Consider the following 18,710-nt stretch of genomic DNA (forward strand, 5'->3'; position numbering starts at 1 on the left):
AGCAGCAGGAGGAGCAGCAGGAGGAGCAGGAGCACCAGCAGGAGGAGCAGGACAAGCAGCAGCAGGAGGAGGAGCAGGAGGAGGAGGAGCAGCAGCAGGAGGAGGGGGAGCAGGAGCAGGAGGAGGGGGAGCAGGAGCAGGAGGAGGGGAAGCAGGAACAGCAGGAGGAGCAGGAGCAGGAGGAGGAGGAGCAGGAGGAGGAGGAGCAGCAGGAGGAGGAGGAGTAGCAGAAAGAGGAGGAGCAGGAGCAGGAGGAGGAAGAGCAGGAGGAGGAAGAGCAGGAGCACGAGGAGGAAGAGCAGGAGCACGAGGAGGAGCAGGAGGAGCAGGAGCAAGAGGAGGAAGAGCAGCAGCAGGAGGAGCAGGAGCAGGAGGAGCAGGAGCAGAAGGAGGAGCAGGAGCAGGAGAAGGAGGAGCAGCAGCAGGAGGAGGAGGAGCAGGAGCAGGAGGAGCAGGAGGAGGAGCAGGAGGAGGAACAGGAGCAGGAGCAGGAGGAGGAGCAGGAGGAGCAGGAGCAGGAGGAGCAGGAGCAGGAGGAGGAGGAGCAGGAGCAGGGGGAGCAGGAACAGCAGGAGGAGGAGCAGAAGCAGGAGGAGCAGGAGCAGGAGGAGGAGCAGGAGGAGGGGGAGCAGGAGCAGGAGGAGGAGGAGCAGCAGCAGGAGGAGGAGGAGCAGGAGCAGGAGGAGCAGGAGCAGGAGCAGGAGGAGCAGGAGCAGGAGCAGGAGGAGCAGGAGGAGGGGGAGCAGGAGCAGGAGGAGGAGGAGCAGCAGCAGGAGGAGGAGGAGCAGGAGGAGGAGGAGCAGGAGCAGGAGGAGGAGGAGCAGCAGCAGCAGGAGCAGGAGGAGCAGAGGGTTTGAGATAGTGGTGGAAACCAGCAACCTACAAACACATCTTGCGGCAAGGCTGGAATCATGGGAAGCCAGGCGTGTTCGATTCCTGACCAGTGTCTCGTAGTTTGAACACGTGACAAGAAATAAGTGACAGAGTTGGAAAGAGGGACAGATTAGAGTCATGGGAGGAGCTAGACTAGGGAGAAGGGAGGAGGAAAAATGGAAAGGTAAAGAGGGAGGGAGAGAATGAAGATCAGCCAGTGAGAGTTCCTGAAGAGAAATGGAACTTTCTGGTGCTGAGGGAGTTTAAGGGTTACGGTAATTATAGAAGGTGGGCGTGAGATGGCAGGAAGTCGGTGGGACAACTCTAAGCAGAAAAGGGCCTCAGGGCATGGTACGGTCTGTCTCTTGGCTCTGTAGCTAACAGTACAGGAAGGAGGCAGAAAAGAAACAGACGCAGGTGCCCGGGCCTTTGTTTCTACAGAACTGGACTATTTCTACGGGATTGGATTATGATTTGGTCTGGCTCTTTCCAAAGTTAATCAAGTGTAGGTAGGTGTATAAGCCATACACATGTATATGATACCCCTTACTGGTCATGCTAATCATTGTGAGCTGTGCTAGACAATGGGCATGTGCTTGAGTTTTGCAGGATCACAACGCCCTTCAGAGCTCTAAGTAGCTTGTACAGTAGGATCGTTTCTCCAGATGCTGGCCAGTTCCTGGGGGCTGTTCCCGAACTGGTACGGCAGCTTTATGTAAAGCAGGAAGCTGGGCTAGAACCAGGTCCTGGGGCGCTGTGGGGTTCCCTTAGGGGACTCTTCCGTGTGCTCATTGTTAAACTCCAGGATGTCGGTTTCCTTATCCAAGTTTTCCATTAAGTATAGGATGTCAGGAGAGACAGCAGAGCCCGCCCCAGGGTGGGCTCCGTTAGTCTCTGAGGATGTTTCTGTGTCAAGTAAAAGAGCATCCCCGGGGCTCGCAGGATCCGGACCTAAGTTCCCCAGAGAGGCGTGCCTGGACTCCCGAAACTCCGGCAGGCTCCACCTTTTGGGGAATCTGTCATCATCTAGAACGTCCTCAAATTTGAACAAGTCTCTTTCAGGACTGGCTGAAATAGTCTGGGGATTGGGGTCTCCAGGTAGTGTCCCCTTCCCCGCAGGGTCTACCTGCTGCTCAGTTCCGCTCGGTTGCACCCCAGTGAACTCGAGGCTCAAGATGGAGGTAGTGGAGTCGTGCTGATGGTTGTCTGCTGAGAACGCTGGTGCTTCCGCTGCGGTGATTAGGACCTCGGGGACCTGGGGCATTTTGGTAGGGGAGGACCTCACGCTGGACGGCTGGCTCAGGCTCTGCAGGGTGCTGGTGCGGCTGGTCTCCCTGATGGTGGACAGCTCTCCCATGCTGGAGTGCAGCTTCGGGCTGCCCTCTTGGGAGTGGGATTGCTTCCGGGTAGGTGAGCCTCGGTGGGGGTTCCTTGACGGCACGTCCAGGAAATCCCGAGCTGGGCTTGGGGGGAAGAACATGGAGCTGTCGCTGGCCTGCCTGCCGAAGCTCCTCCTCCTCCTGGGGCTGCCGGGGTGCTCGTGGGTACTCAGGAAGCGCTTGACCCTCCTCATCACCGAGTGCCGGTGGCCATGTTTCTCATAGTTCCACAGCCAGTCCTCCGCAGGGAAGTCGGAGCCGGACAGCCTAAAGGAAGCACAAGACAGAAGACAGAGTAGCTGCAGGACGAACGTGGACGGTCACAAAGTTAAGAGGTGAGTCACAGCGACTGCCACTTACACACTCAAAATGATAACCGAGGAGACGCAGAGGCAAGAATGTGTGAACTCAGGGTCCATTAAGAGCGAAGTGACGACATCGTCTTCTATCCAGTTGCCTCTAGAAAATTCCACTGAACAGACGTCTCCCCTTATCTCTGGGACCTACATTCCAAGATTCCCAGTGGATTCCCAGACAGTAGTACCAGACTGTGGATAGGAATGCCTTTCCTATCTTAGCTAAACGCGCACCACTCATGGCTATAACTTATTTAGAGACAGAGTCTCATGCATCTCAGGCTAGACTGCCTAGGATGATTTGATTTCTAATGATTTGATTTCTAATCCTTCTGCCTCCACTTCCCAAGTTTGGGGATTAAAGGCATGTGCTATCATACTTGGCTATGTGGCTAAATAACTTTTAAGTTAAAAAATATTATTACTCTGTGTCTGTGTATAGTGCGTGTTTGAGTGTGAGTGTGGGCACATAGGTGTCATGGCGTGATTGTGGAGTGGCCTCCGATGAGGACAGCTTTTGGGGGTCAATTCTTTCCCTCCAGTGTGGGTTCCAGGGATGCAGCCCAGGTAGGTCATCAGGCTTCTGAGGCAAGTCTGTTTTTATCAGCCGAGCCATCTCGTCTATCCTTCTATAACATTTTGCAGTATCGAGCATCACAATAAAACTATCATAGGTTCTCTTTCCATTCTTAGCGATATCATGGGTAGATTCGTTCTTGTCCATATTAACACATGGCACATAGTTTTCATTAATCAAGAACTTCCACTATTCATGCAAGGGACACATCTCACAACCTCTCTTAGAACCCAAAACTAGCAGTGTTGTTACTCTTGTGGGCCATTATTAAGCAGAAAAATAAACTAAGGTATCTTCCTGACCATCAGCACTGCCGTGCAGGTACCGTCGAGCTGGGTAGATGACCGAGCGCGGTAGGAAGTTAGGGGCAGGTAGGGCGTGCGCTGCAGATACACCCACTGGACAAAGGGGTTGGTTCTCAGCCAGATGGGGTGCTGTCAGAGCCCCACACGGCCTCACACCGTCAGAGTGGCACACAGTTTATGATTAAATAAGTTGTTTAATATCTTTGGGCTATGGTTGACTCTGTGGAACTGAAACCAGCGGAGGCAAAATGGAAGACCAGAGGGCCTTTTCAGATCCTTGTAAAGGCATGGATATCAAGGAACAGCACTATAGTGTTAGGATAAAAACAGCTTTACCCACGGGGATTCCCTTCTGGAGTCTTGGTGACCTCGGGGTGGGGGTGGGGTGGGAGGTGAGGGTTGGGGAAGGGAAGGAGGACTTTCCAGATTGCACTTTGAAAATTACTGACCTAGCAACTTGAATGTTAGTATACACCATATAAAACGTGCATAAATATTTCCTCAGGGCCCATCATTCCCCTCCCTTTAAAAAAAATAATGGGTCAAAGCTAAACTCGAGAGACTTCAGGGACTGGTGGGATGGCTCAGTGTATAGTGCTCTCCACCTACGCTTGGTAACCTGAGCTTGATGCCAGGAACCCAGGGGGAAGGACCCTAAGGACCCTATAAGGTTGTCTTCTGACCTTCATACTGCCTACGTGCCACATGTGTAACCTCCCATCATCATCACAATGCCCCTTCATGTTGCTATGGTTACCGACACCTTACAGAGACCTGTGAGGCAGGCCCAGGAGGATCATCATGCCTGCGGAGCTAGTGAGGCTAAAATGGAGATCTTACTCCAATACTTTTGCTACTTTTTTCTTTGATATAAAGCCTGCCACCTGGGTATCAAAGGATGCTAGAGCCCAGGACTGTATAACGAGTGACATGAAATCAGTCCTCAGAAGGAGCTGAGATACGTCTCGTGAGAGCTTGACACTTCAGCTACTCAGTCAGGGCGCAGCGAGGAGTCAGAAGGCCATGGATAGGATATGTGGAGGTGAGGTGGGCCCTCTTTGTGGATGGAGTCCCTGGGTAGGTTTGATGGATTTACCACGGCTAAGAACTTCCTGTGGAAATGCTGACATTTAAGATGTGGAATGACGTATGTATTTACTCTTTTCAATCCCCTTCAAGGATTAAATAAAATATTCAAATGAGGTGAGGAAGCCCTTTGGCAGTGAGGTCTCTACTCCCGCCTCAGAGTTGAGGGTTGTCCCATATCTCTGTCAGCTTTCAGCCTTAATGGGGTTTGAAGAACAACTTGAACACTTGCCCTGAAGTGTCAGTGGCTCCTGCTGGCTCAGAGAGCAGTAGAGACCATGCCATCCCAGTCCAGAGCCGGTGGTCACACCCACGGAGACAAGATGCCTCGTGCCAGGTGTGCCCTCTGTGACATGAAGGAAAAGGCTGATGGGATGCAGGTGAGAGCACAGAGAGGACTGCCAAAGAAGATGCGCTCCTGTGTTTATGAATAAATGGTGGATGAGATGATCGCCCGGCGGAACGTCCTGGGATGGGGCTCGATTACAACCGTGTGCTGTTATTCTGAAGCCCTAGCAGTGTCCTTGGCTACCGGATAGTCTCCTGGCCTCCCTCCGGAGCCAGCGCGGATCCTGTTACTTCGCCTTGGGAGATGCAGACTCATGCTTTGGTGGCCCCGGTGACCCTGCTTGTCGGGTTTCATTAGGTCAGCTCACAGGACCTAATTAGTCACGCTTTACAGCAATCTACTTAGCTGGGGCGTTCGCAGAGGAGTGGCAGACACAGCCGCTCACTGTGACTGCCACACCGGAGGTGCTCAGAGAACATGAGGTCACACTGGCACACGTTCTATGGGACAGACAGACATATATTCTCTTCTTGGGACATTCAAGGTCCCCTAACTGTCAGAGAGAGGGTCATGGTCTTCTAGAACAAAAATCTGTATTAATATTGTTTCAGAACTTTGTGACTCAGAAGGAAAAACAAATAAACAAAATGAAACAAAACAAAATGGACTGGAAGGATGGCTCAGTGGATAAGCGCATGTGCTACCTCTCTTGATGAGCAGAGCTTGATCTCTGGAATCCACAGGGCAGAAGGGGAGAACAGGTATTGGTAAGCTATCCTCTGACTCCACATATCTACAAAGGCTTATGTATGTTCAATACACACACACACACACACACACACGTATATACACTCATGAATTCATAAACACACACACATATATATATACTTTCATATACATACTAGACACAGACACACACATACTTTATACACACACATGTATATACACGCCCATACACATTCATAAACACACACACTTATATATACATTCATACACATACTAGACATACAGACACACATACTTTATACACACATACACACACATGTATATACACGCCCATACACATTCATAAACACATACACACACATATATATACATTCAGACACATACTAGACACACAGACACACATACTTTATACACACATACACACACACATATATACACTCACATACACATTCATAAACACATATACACACACATATATATACATTTATACACATACTAGACACAGACACACACATACTTTATACATACATATACATACGTATATACACTCACACATTCATAAGCACATACACACACACACACACACATATATATACATTCATACACATACTAGACACACACATACTTTATACACACATACACACACACATATATACACTCACATACACATTCATAAACACATACACACACATACATATACATTCATACACATACTAGACACACAGACACATACTTTATACACACATACACACATACGTATATACACTCACATACCCATTCATAAACACACACACACATATATATACATTCATACACATACTAGACACACAGACACACACATACTTTATACACACATACACACTCCAAGTATGTGTGAAAAAGGAAAAAATCCTCCAACTGTACACTAGTGTAGAGGAGAGGTCCACTCACCTATAGCAATCACAGTAAGCCCCCAGATCAGATTGAAGAAAACCCGATAAGAAAGTGCGCCGACTGGGAAAGGTCAGCTCGATAGCCTCGCTGGGAAGACCAGACAAATTATACTCTCCTGACCGGGAAGACTGTGGCGTGGACACAGGAGATTTACCTGCTAAATTCTATGGCTGGCTTTATCAAGCCACAACCATGAACAATTCGTTACCGTATACCTTGCATCTTACAATTTTAAAGGAGGGAGAAGGTATGCGTATAAACACTTATGTTTGAAATTAACTTTGTGTGCCAGCTTTTTTTTTTTTTTTTTTAAAAAACAAAGAATTAGACCAGCATTGACGAAGAACAGACAGGACATTCCCTGAGAAAACGGTGATTAGATGAACAAGGGAATTAGCATGCTTTTGAGTTGGTGTGAAATGGGTCCTGGCCAGGATGACTGTGTTGGGGGGCGGGTGTTGGGGGGGGTTCGGGCTTTGCCTTCCAGGCTGAAACTGCCTGGTTTTGCTATTGCCCGCACTGGAAAGGCTATGTGAATAGCAACGTTGATGAGTTCATCGGGTAGGAAACGTACCTTAGAGGGGTCCCACACCTCCAGCCTGAAACTGGGCCTTTGGGAGAACACTTGGGGTCTCATGATCTCATGATGGAGTAATGAGGGGTGTCCTCAAGGCCCTTGTGCCAGGACAGAGCAGCAGCATGGCTCCTCAGTAGTACAGAATGAGTGACCTTCTTTCCTTCCTTCCTTCCTTCCTTCCTTCCTTCCTTCCTTCCTTCCTTCCTTCCTCCCTCCCTCCCTCCCTCCCTCCCCCCCCCCCTCTTTCTTTTTCTTTCTAGTTTTTCAAGACAGGGTTTCTCTGTGTAGCCCTGGCTGTCCTGGAACTCACTCTGTAGACCAGGCTGGCCTCAAACTCAGAAATCCACCTGCCCCTGCCTCCTTAGTGCTGGGATTAAAGGCGTGCGCCACCACCGCTGCCCAGCAAGTGACCTTTTAAGTGCCAGCGGCACCAAAGAATTTTGCTGACATTCAACACCTACCCTCTCTTCCTTTCTCTAAAAGCCAGGGGTTTTGATTTCTTGTGTGATGACGTGTGTCTGTGTGTAGTGTGTGTGTGTATATATGTACAATGTGTTTTGATCTGATATACAGAAACTCAGTTTAAGAACAGAATGCTCTGAAGATTAAAGAGTACATTAAAAAAGTGTACTTAAGTTGCTCTTGGTCTCCTTATATAGAGACTTGAAATCTCCCCTCTTCTTTCTAGTTCCCATCATTTCCACCGGGATGATACTACGGTGCACACCTGACTGGCGAGCTGTTGGGGACTGAACATACCTGCACCTTCATTTAACTTTTAAAGCGTATTTTTAGTCCTTGCCAGAGGTCCCCATACAATAGCACGGCTGAAGCACAGCATGCTGGGAACACTCCCACTACGTTACTTTGTGTTAGGGATGGTCAGCTGAAACAGCCAGTTTATATTTCAGAACTCATTTGAATGGAGATAGGCAGGCAATCAGACACTGGGGGACAGTCCCAGAAGGTGCCACGTAACCACCAGTTTGGAGAGGTGGAGAGAAAGAGTCCTTTCAAGTAGGACAAATGACTCAGGGAACTTGAGGGGCAGGATGCTGACACCCAGGTAGACACTAGCCCTGCCATGTCGGCAGACTCACGTGACTGTCTGTGACTTAACACCACACGCCGCGGACTGGTGGCGATGACGACATTTTTACCTGCCTTTTATGTTGCTCGGGAGTTGAAAGGGTGGTGCACGTCAGAGAACTTTGGAGAACAAACACGGTGAAAGGGATACCGTCAGTCACTGGCAACTCTTAGAAGCAGTCCCCTGGGGCCAGGAGAAGTGGCGAGAAAGCTGGCCAGGAAAGCCTTTATCCTCTTTGAAAGAGTTCTTTAAAAACTGTCACCGCAGCTGGGAGCGTCCCCAGACAGTTGCAAACCTTAGATAGGATGACTTAGCAGCTAGTTAACAGACTGGCTGTGTGTGGAGAGGGTGAACAAGGGCTGGCAGAGGCTGGGAAATCTGGGGCAGGAAGCCACGGCTGACTACATGCCGGGAGCTAGGAGACAGCTCTGTCCTGCCCTGGCCTTTCAGGATTAGTTTTCTGCCATTTGCTAGACGTTGTCACCTCTGTAAGAAACCCATACACAGACGCGGGACACATGGGAATGAGCAAGGTTGTGCCAGACAGACTGCTTCTGAAAGAAGTATAGAAGGTAAGAAAGCAGGCAGCACAGCAGAGAGATGTCCCAGTGGAAGCCATTCTCACACCCAACGTTGAAAAACAGTAAGATCCGCATTTAAAAGCGTCCATTGAATACCTACAAAACCGTCAGACACAAGCGCTCAGGGAGCGAGCAGGACTACAGAGAAACCCGATCAGGGCAGAATAATCTCCACCCCGTGTTGTTATGACAAGGAGAGGTGAGAACCCGGCTTCCAAAGGCCACGGCACAGTGCCCGATTCTTAGTATGTGTCTGATGTACAAAGACCAGAACAGGGTCCTGCAAACGACTTGGAAGACTTAATGTGTTCTGTTCTGTTTCTCACGCGTGTAATGGCGTAATGACAGAGCTTTGGGACATCGAGAGAGCACACCCCACCTCGCTGACCTTTCTTTTTCCACATCTGAAATAGTATTTTGACAATTTAACTTCAAATAATAAAAAGTCTTCTTAACATAATTGAAACGAGGAGCTTAGGAGAACGGTACTGACTGTGGGAGTGGGGGGGGGGGGGGTGGGGTAGGGGTTCTATTTCCCATGTCCGCTTGATTGTTTTAAAACTGTGGCGCTCTCAGAGTCGGGAGGCTACACTGGCAAGAGCTGGCGAGGAGCCCGAGAACCTGTCAGGGCGCAGGCGTGTGTGGAGGAGCGCTTGGACACAGGCGGCAGAGCTACCAAACCCATTGGCGGGGAGCACTTATATTTAACCTTATACATGGTGGAATGGTGGTCAAAGCTGTAACTACGGATTTACAAATGGACACGTGACGCGTGTGCTGAGCTGGGAGGCAAGGGGCTAAGGGTTACGAGGAAGAGCTAATAACAGAACGTTGTGTCAGCCAGCCTTCTGGAGGGCAGTTCCTACGCGCGCGCGGAGCATCTCAGGAGTCACTCAGGCTGGAAACCGCCCTAGAGCCTCCGATCTTCACACCACCTCTTTGTGGCCTATTTGAGAGTTCGGACTGAGAGTTACAACACATTTGGTCTCCCACACCTTTTCTGAGGCATATCTAACATCATGATACCACCTCGCTATGATGTCACAGTCCCCACGGTTTGATGGAGGTTCTGCAGCCCAGCCTCTCCCCTGAATACTATTATATTCTGCAGATGTGCACACCTGATACTATTTAAAGGTGAGAACTGAGCTCCCAAGGTGACCCCGAGCTGGCAGGCGGAGGAGTCCCCGTGGCAGTGATGAACTTAGTAGTGCACATCCATTTCTTTGGGGGGCTCACGGCTCCTTCCTTTCCGGTACATTAGGGAAAAGGAAATCAATGTGCCAAGGGTGCATTTTTGAGCAAGTTAGTGATTTAGAACTTGAGCTATTTTTAGTGGTTCATAACATAAGCATGCAATTGTATCTACCAGACTATGTATTTTCTTATAAATCTGAAATAAACTCTTTGAACATATTGGCTAAGCAACGATCACTGAAAATACCAGTCTATAAATACAATTATTGAGAAGAAAAAAAGAAATACAAAGAACTTTAGTAAGACCTTTGCTTGCTACGATATGCATTTTTGTCTATTTGAACTAGTGTTGTCTATTGTAGCAGCTTGAATACTTTGTATACATTGAGTGCAGGCTTGTATAATTATTAAGATGGGGATTGCAGCATGGTAAACCTGCTTAGAAGTTCTGCTAGGAGAACAAGTGAGGGTCACCATTTTCAACACAAATTATGGAGTTTTACAAAATAGGTCTTAGATTTTTTTCCATTTCTAACCAGAAGGAATTATTTTTTTAAAAAGGATTTATTTATTTATTTTATGTATGTGAGTACACTGTCACTGTCTTCAGACACACCCGAAGAAAGTATTGGATCCTCATCACAGATGGTTGTGAGCCACCTCACAACCTGGGTGCTGGGAATTGAACTCGGCACCTCTGGAAGAGCAGTCAGTGCTCTTAACTGCTGAGCCATCTCTCTAGGCCCTTATAGGAGTTGTTAGCAGACTGGGCTATTTCTCCTCTCTGCTAAGCGGATCCTTCTAGAAGATTACTGCCAATGATCGGGGGAGGGGCGTATTATTTAAACAGGAGTGTGACATTCTGCACACACATGCGTGAACATGCTTTAGGTCAGCTGCATGGAGGACAGGCACTGCTGATGTGCTGTGAGCTCCATTTCCCAAGGTTGGAGATGTCGGTCACAGCGGACAGCTTGCTGGTGTTCTAAGCTCTTGAGGATTACTGCTTCTTTTTCTGTTGGGTGTTTTGATTTTCATGACAGGACTGATGGGAGCTATGAGACTTCAGGTCTTTAATGTCCATACACTGTTCCTCCTCCTCTCCAACACCGGTGTTACGGGTAACATCAAGTAATAAAAATGGATTCTAGAGTGACCCATCATGCTATTACATGAAGATAAAGGCATTCTTCTATTTTTAAACACACACACACACACACACACACACATATCTGATTATCACCTAATATAACCTAACATGAAATCAAAAACTAGTTCCTAAAATCATGTATATATATCTAAGATGTTTACAAAAGTAAAATTACAGCAGATTCAAACTGTTTTTTGGTGTGTTGTGTCTGTCTGTCTGTCACTCGCTGACTCCTTACCTACCTGAGTACCAGGACCCCACTTCTCCCACAGAAGGAGACCTGACTAGGTCTGTCCGTGACACACACACACACACACACACACCCATGTGGCAAAAGGATTCACTTAGTAGAGAGGAAAAATAGCCCAGTCTGCTAAGAATTCCTTCTAGTTATAAATGGAAAAATTTAAGACTTATTTTGTAAAACTCCATCATTTGTATTGAAAATGATGACTCTCAGTTGTCATTCTGGCAGAACTTCTAAGCATGTTTACTATGCCACAATCCCCATCCCAATAATTATACAAACTTGCACCATATGTGTGTGTATGTATATATATAAAACAACAGTGCTTATATTTAAGCATTTACACTAGGGGCATATCTTGTTTTATAAGTTATTTTCTCATTAATTAGTTGGTTAGTTAATTGACCGATGTTTTGATTTTTTTTTTTCCGAGTTTCTCTGTGTAGCCCTGGTTGTCCTGGAACTCACTCTGTAGACCAGGCTAGCCTTGAACTCAGAAATCCACCTGTCTCTGCCTCCTAAGTGCTGGGATTAAAGGCATGTGCCACCACTGTCCAGCAGATCTATGCTTTGAAACTGGGTCTCCTCACTCTACAGCCCCGGGCTGGCCTTAACTCCTCAAGTGCTGGAATACAGACCTGGCTTGTAAGCCTTTATCATGGTCCCACCCAGACCAATGCTCACTTAGGGGTTGGGTGTGTTTTCCTGTGCGTTTTGTGGACAGTTCTTTGGGCTGGTTTCAGAAGGTTTCTTCATCTTGGTTGATAGTGTCTCTGTGGTTAAACTAACAGAAAGAGGCCTTCATTAAAACAGTAGTGTCTCACTTCAGGACAAAAGGACAAACTACACTCAGCTGAACTGATCTCAGGTAAGATACCGGGAAGATTTCAAACATGAAAGAGCGCTTTTTCCTTGTTCAATTAGTTCACGGAGTGGCTCGACAAATGGAGATGGATGACTATATGGTAACTATCACTGAATATTATATCTTTCTGCTTTGGGTACTTCATTCAGATTCTGTGTATGTATGTGTGCGCGTGCATGCATGTGTATGTGTATGGGTGCTCATGCGCACATGCCACGGCATGCGTGTGGAGGTCAGAGGACAATCTAGAGTGTTGGTCTTTCCACTTCATGAGACCGTCTATCACGGCTGTGTACACCACAGAGCTTAGCTGGCTCTAGAGCTGCCGGAGATTCTTCTGTCTCTGTTTCCTATTTTGCCATGGGCACCCTGGGATTGCAGGTGTGGATGCTGAGTCTGAGTCTGTCTTCACGTGCCTTTGGGTGCTGGGGATCCCCAGGTGGACCCTTCTGCTCGCATGGCAAGCACTTCTGCTGCTTCTCATCCATCTCCCGAGTCCTCCTTTCCGAGTTTAAGCGGGCATTTTCCTTTCAAGTTTTGATTCTAGAGCTTTTTTTTTTTTTTTAAAGCATATTCTATACAAAATCGGAAGATAGAACATCAGCACTGATTTGATATTAGAATTTATGAAACCGGATATTTTTTTTAAATAGCACTCTTTTAGGTCTGATTGAACAGAGGCAGAGGGGCTTCCTGATGCTCCCTCTGGATTAGAGCAGCATGGTGCTGGATGCTGTGAGCACCTCGGGCGCCACCCAACTTCTCGCCCCCTCCTAGGCCAGCCCCACCCTCTTTCCAGTCGCCTAGGACGCCATCACGACTTTGGATGACTTTTAACCTCCCCCTCCCCATTCCTTCCCATCTCTTTCTTGCACCCGTGACTAGCATCTGGCGCACAATTTCCTACATAGTAGGAATCTGGAAAAAACTTAACCTGGGTAAATGACTGAATGCATTCTATATGTGACCGTACAAGTACAGGCCTGGTTTAAATTTGTACTTCAGATTTAAGGGGGTGGCGGTTCATTATGCATAGCTAGCATGGGAGAAGAGGGCGTGTGGTTTGAATGTGCTCCTTAATACTGACAACAAAGGAAACTCTTTTTCATGCAGAGGTGCATATTGTGTGAATTCTGAGTAGTCCTTTCTAACTCCGTTGACTATGAGCAGAGCAGTTTCCCAGCTTGCCCTTGCTTGGTACTTTGGTTCAGTGTTCAAGGACGTTTTCTTGATTTTAGAATTTCTGGCTCATGGGAATTGTGACTATAAGTCTGAAAAGGCGATCTAAAAAGATAAGCTAAATTTGAACTCTGAATTAAATGTACCTGGACCTACACCTCGACCTGTGGGTCCTGGTCTTTTTGGGTCAGTTTGTAACAATGAAAGCACATCCTGCATATCAGATGTTTACATTATAATTCACAGTAGCAATATTATAGTTACAAAGTAGCAGCAGAATCATCTTATGGTTGGGGTTCAGCACAGCATGAGGAACTGTATTAAAGGGTCGCAACATTAGGAAGGTCAAGAACTGCTACCTTTAACAGAATAGGATTAAAATTTTTCCTCATCGAAGAATAGCTTTCATATATTCAACCGCCGGGACACATGAGCCAGCCTTGGCTACCTGAAGCACTGTGCCTCCCCACTGTCCTTAGTTTGAGGATGGATATGCTAATTAGCCCAGCCAACCCCGGCAAAGCCAGCACTTGAGTCTGGAAAGTTGGGAAGAATTGTGTGTCCTTTCCACATGATTAAGGAGGTTATGGGCTTGGAGCGGCTGACTGGTTTCTTGAGGAGAGGCTGCCTGAAAACTGAGCTTTGGGAGAGAGGCCCAGAATGGGAAGAGAAAGATTAGACAACCGAGAACCCCTCACGTTCCCTGAACCTCTGGGGTTTTTATGTCCACCAGCTTGAGTTTGTTTCTCTGTCTCAGGGGACTAGAAACGTTAAGTGCCACAGTCACAGGAAGCGTCAGCAGTCATGGCACACAAATATGGTTCTGTGAAGGCTGACCTCCTGTAGCCGGTGTTCCCATGGGGAAATTCTCTGGGGTGTGTGTGGGGGTCATTCTAATCGCCCTGCATTGTTGCCAACCTTTACCCCCTCCTATGATTCGTTCTAAGGCCACAGTCAGACTCCCAGGTCCTCCTTCTCCTCTAGAAACACCTGACCTGGCACCGGTCCTTCCTTTAAGGGAAGTGGCTGGAATTGATGGTCTGGTCGCAGTACATGTTTCTTTCTCATTGAGTGAACTTTCTCAAACAGAAAGCAGACTGGGCTCCTATAGTTCTAACTCTTCCAGCTTTATTAAGGAGTTCTAGTAGATCACTCAATCTTATAGCTTGACTTCCCATGATGTTCACATGATTCTTAATAATAATTTACTTCCTGATGAACGCAGGTGAGTTTGGGAAGAGGCAAGAATGCATGCAGACGAAATTCACCAAACAGAACATATCCAATCAGATCTGAGGCAGTGCCTGACCAGGATCCCCAATGAAATTACAATTCCATAGGTGGTATCTTAGCCAGAGACAGGTTCATTACATGCCTTCTGGCTGGCCTAAGAAAGGTAGCCTTAAAGCCAGTACATTTTTAAAAACTCCAAGAGGTTGTCCAGGACAAGCAGGAGAATCCATCTCAGTTTTTAGAACGCCTCACAAAGGCTTTGTTACAATACACTAATCTGGATTCTGAAAACCCAGAAGGCAAGCAACCTCTGATGACCTATTTTTTTTTTTTTTTAATAGGTAGCCTAACAGTGTAGCCCTGGCTGTCCTGGAACTCACTCTGTAGACCAGGCTGGCCTTGAACTCAGAAATCCACCTGCCTCCGCCTCCCAAGTGCCGGGATTAAAGGCGTGTACCACCACTGCCCGGCTGACCTACTTTTTCCCCCAGAGCTACCCCGACATAAAAAGCTAAACTTAGGCGCTTGGAGCCGGGGCCCCTAACTCCACAGGTGGGAGTCTTGGTGCTGGCCTTCAAGGTGTACCATAAGAGAGATGAAAAAGCCCGAAAATGAAAACACCACATGCTGGCAAAGGCTGTCCGGCCAGCTCCAGCTCCAGAACTACCCCGGACCCCTGGCCTTCTAAGGCTTGAAGGCCACCAGGCCCCTGCTATAGATGTGGTCAGCAAGGCCACTGGGCGAGGGTTTGCCCTACCCCCAGGCAACCCAAGAGGACCATGTCCTAGATGCCATCAGGAGGGACACTGGGCTGTCGATTGCCCTCCTGTCACGCAGAACAGAGGGCCATCACTCCCAGGTAACCTCCAGCCGACCTCCTAAACTTGGCTATGGATGACTGAAGGGGCTGGGGCTCCCTCCACCCACCCACGCCCATCACCAGCAGGGAGTCCCGGGTAGCTATCATGGTATGTGGGAGGCCCATATCTTTCCTCTTGGACATTGGGGCCACTTACTCGGTCCTGACTGAGTTTTGGGGACCCACTTCACCTTTGAGTTTTCCTATTGTTAGGGTAGGAGGACAACCTTATCTTCCCCACCAGACCCTACCACTTAGTTGCATTTTTAGGGTGTACCACTCACCCATTCCTTTTTGGTAGTGCCGACTTGTCCTGGCCCCTTATTGGGAAGGGATCTTTTAGCTATGTTGGGAGCCTCTATTTCCTTTGCTCTCCCCGTTCACCTGAACCCAAGTTCGCCAGCAGTTCCTCTGCTCCTCCTTCTAGCCAGTCAACCTACTAACACTAACATGTTGTGTCCTTTACCAGCGTCTCAGGTGGACCCCCAAGTCTGGGATGTCCAGAACCCCTCTGTTGCTAAACATCATTCTCCTGTTGCCATCTAGTTACTGGACTCTACCAGGTACATCACCCAAGCTCAATACCCTGTCTCTCTCCAGAGCCTCAGGGGACTTCAGCCTATGATTTCTGACCTCTTAAGGAAAAAACTCCTTTGTCCCACCTCTTCCCCCTTCAACACCCCTATACTAGCAGTTAAGAAACCTAATGGAAACTATCACTGGTTCAAGACCTCAGATGCCATTAATTCTGCAGTGGTGCCCCTGTTGTGGCTAACCCTTACACACTTCTTTTCCACTCTCCCCTGGGGGACTTCCCATTTCTCAATCCTAGATCTCAAGGATGCATTTTTCTCTATCTTTTCAACGTCCAGTCACAGAACATAGCTGCCTTTACCTGGACAGATCCTGACACCCACATCTCTACCCAACTTACCTGGACTGTCCTACCTCAGGGATTCCGAGACAGCCAACACCTATTTAGCCAGGCCCTGGCTTCTGACTTATTCTATCTCTTCCTATATCTAAAAATTCTTCTTTATGTAATGACGTCCTTGTCTGTAGCCCATCTCTAGAGATTAGCCAAGCTGACACCTCTGCTCTTCTAAATTTCCTCTCCTGTTGCGGCTACAGGGTCTCACCTTCTAAAGTCCAACTGTCCACTCCTCAGGTTACCTATTTGGGACTAACAATCACATCAACCCACAAGGCTATTACTTTAGATAGAAAGAATCTGACTCAGTCTCTACCCGTTCCTTCTACAAAGGAAGAGATTTTATCATTCCTAGGAATGGATAGCCTTTTACATTTCTGGGTTCCTTCCTTTCCCCCCCCCCTTTCTCACCCCTTATATGGGCCCCACCCATGAACCTCTCATCAAACTTGTTACCAAGCCCTTTCAGAGGCTCCAAGAGGCTCTCCTTAAGGCCTCAGCCTTCCATCTCCCTGACCTGACTCGTCCTTTTTCCCTCTATGTAACTTGCCCTTGGAGTCTTAGGTCACCAACTGGGACCTTCTTTTGCACTTGTAGCATAGTTGTCAAAAAAATTAGACCTAACCATCCAGGGATGGGCACCTTGTATTTGTATCTTGGCAGTCGCTGAACTCCTTATTCAAGAGTCAAAAAAACTAACGTTGGGGTCACCCATAACTGTTCTCTCTTCTTATAACCTGTCACAACTCTTAAGTTACAAAGGCTTACAGACTCTACCTCCCTCCAGAGTTCTTTCTGTTCAGGTATCACTAAGAGAAGACTCCACATTCACCTTCCAATCATGGCTGCTCTTAATATTTCCAATCTTCTTCCATGACCAAATACTAACCACTCCCTATCTCATTCCTGTACTAAAACTTTAGAGGAACTATTACCTCTTCCTTCGCACATACAGGAGGGCACACTGCCTCAAGCCATTTATACCTGCTACGCATATGGAAGCGCCTTTCTATGTGAAAGGGCCAGAAAAGCTGGCTATGCCAGTGTCAGACACCGAGGTGGTGGAGGTGCAGGCCCTTCCTGCTCACACCACTAATCAACAGGCTGAACTAATAGCTCTTACCTGTGCCTCTCAACAGGCACAGGGACAATCCCTCAAAATCTACACAGATTCCAAACATGCTTTCCATATCCTCCTGTCCCACACCGCTATCTGGAAGGAAAGTGGGTTACTTACCACAAAAGGAGGATTGGTAACTAATGGGAATCAAATTATGGCCATGCTAAAGGTCTCCTGTCTCCCCACAGCTATTGGGATTGTCCACTGCAGATCCCACCAGACAGAGGACTCTATTGTCTCCAAGGGAAACAACAGAGCCAACGAGGCAACTAGAGCTTCGGCCATTAGGGGCCTGGACTCATCTCACCCTCCCCAGGACATCCTTACACTGCAACCCACATCCCCACCCTCACCCCCTGACACTCGCCAAACTCTGTCGTATTTTCACCAACTCCTTCATCCTAACAGTGTTGTCTTTTGTCAAGACCCACCTACAGCCTACTGCTGAGGAGTTGAGTTTCTTAAAATCTATCACTGCTTCTTGCAAAATTTGTCAGATGTTAGACTCCAACTTGAGGTATCATAGCACCCCTTTTCCTACGCATCAGGCTAGAGGGTCCCTTCCTGGAACTGACTGGCAACTTGACTTTACCGACATGCCCACTGTCAGATGGGCCAAGTACCTCCTGGTCTTGGTAGATACCTTCTGGGGATGGGTGGAGGCATTTCCCACAACTAACAAAAGGGCTCAGACAGTCTCTGATCTCCTCCTCCTGGAGACCATCCCCCAGTTTGGTGTCCCAGCCTCCCTCCAGTCAGACAATGGCCCTGAATTTACCCCTCAGATTTCTCAAATTCTATCTAAGGCCCTAGACATCCCCTGGCATTTTCACATTCCCTACTACCTCCAATCTTCAGGTAGGGTAGAAAGAACCAACCACTCCTTAAAACCCACTCTTGCTAAGCTGTCACAGGAACTTCACCCTGATTTGAAACTCCTACCTCTGGCTCTTCTCAGGCTACGCGCTCTCCCCAAGCGACCTCTTCTTATCTCACCCTTTGAACTCATGTATGGACGTCCCATCCCAACTCCTGGTCTCTCACCTAAGTGCTCTCCCCTCCAGACCGACTCCTCACCCCATTGCTTTGCCACCTCCCGCTCTCTCCTATGGAACGTTGCTGACCACCATCTACCGGGCCACACACTGTGTCTTGTC

The 18,710-nt window shown here is 48.1% G+C and overlaps 1 protein-coding gene across 1 annotated transcript in view; it reads right to left on the reverse strand.

Moving 5' to 3' along the window:
• Positions 1-1,606: 1,606 nt before the first annotated feature.
• The window catches only part of Best3 (bestrophin 3), a 47,508-nt gene continuing 30,404 nt past the window's right edge, over positions 1,607-18,710 (reverse strand). Inside the window, exon 9 of the mRNA XM_052165541.1 lies at positions 1,607-2,519. Coding sequence (XP_052021501.1) covers positions 1,607-2,519 — 913 coding nt within the window. The remainder of the gene's footprint in view (positions 2,520-18,710) is intronic.

Source organism: Apodemus sylvaticus, chromosome 20 (assembly GCF_947179515.1).
Source record: "Apodemus sylvaticus chromosome 20, mApoSyl1.1, whole genome shotgun sequence".
Lineage (NCBI taxonomy): Eukaryota > Metazoa > Chordata > Mammalia > Rodentia > Muridae > Apodemus > Apodemus sylvaticus.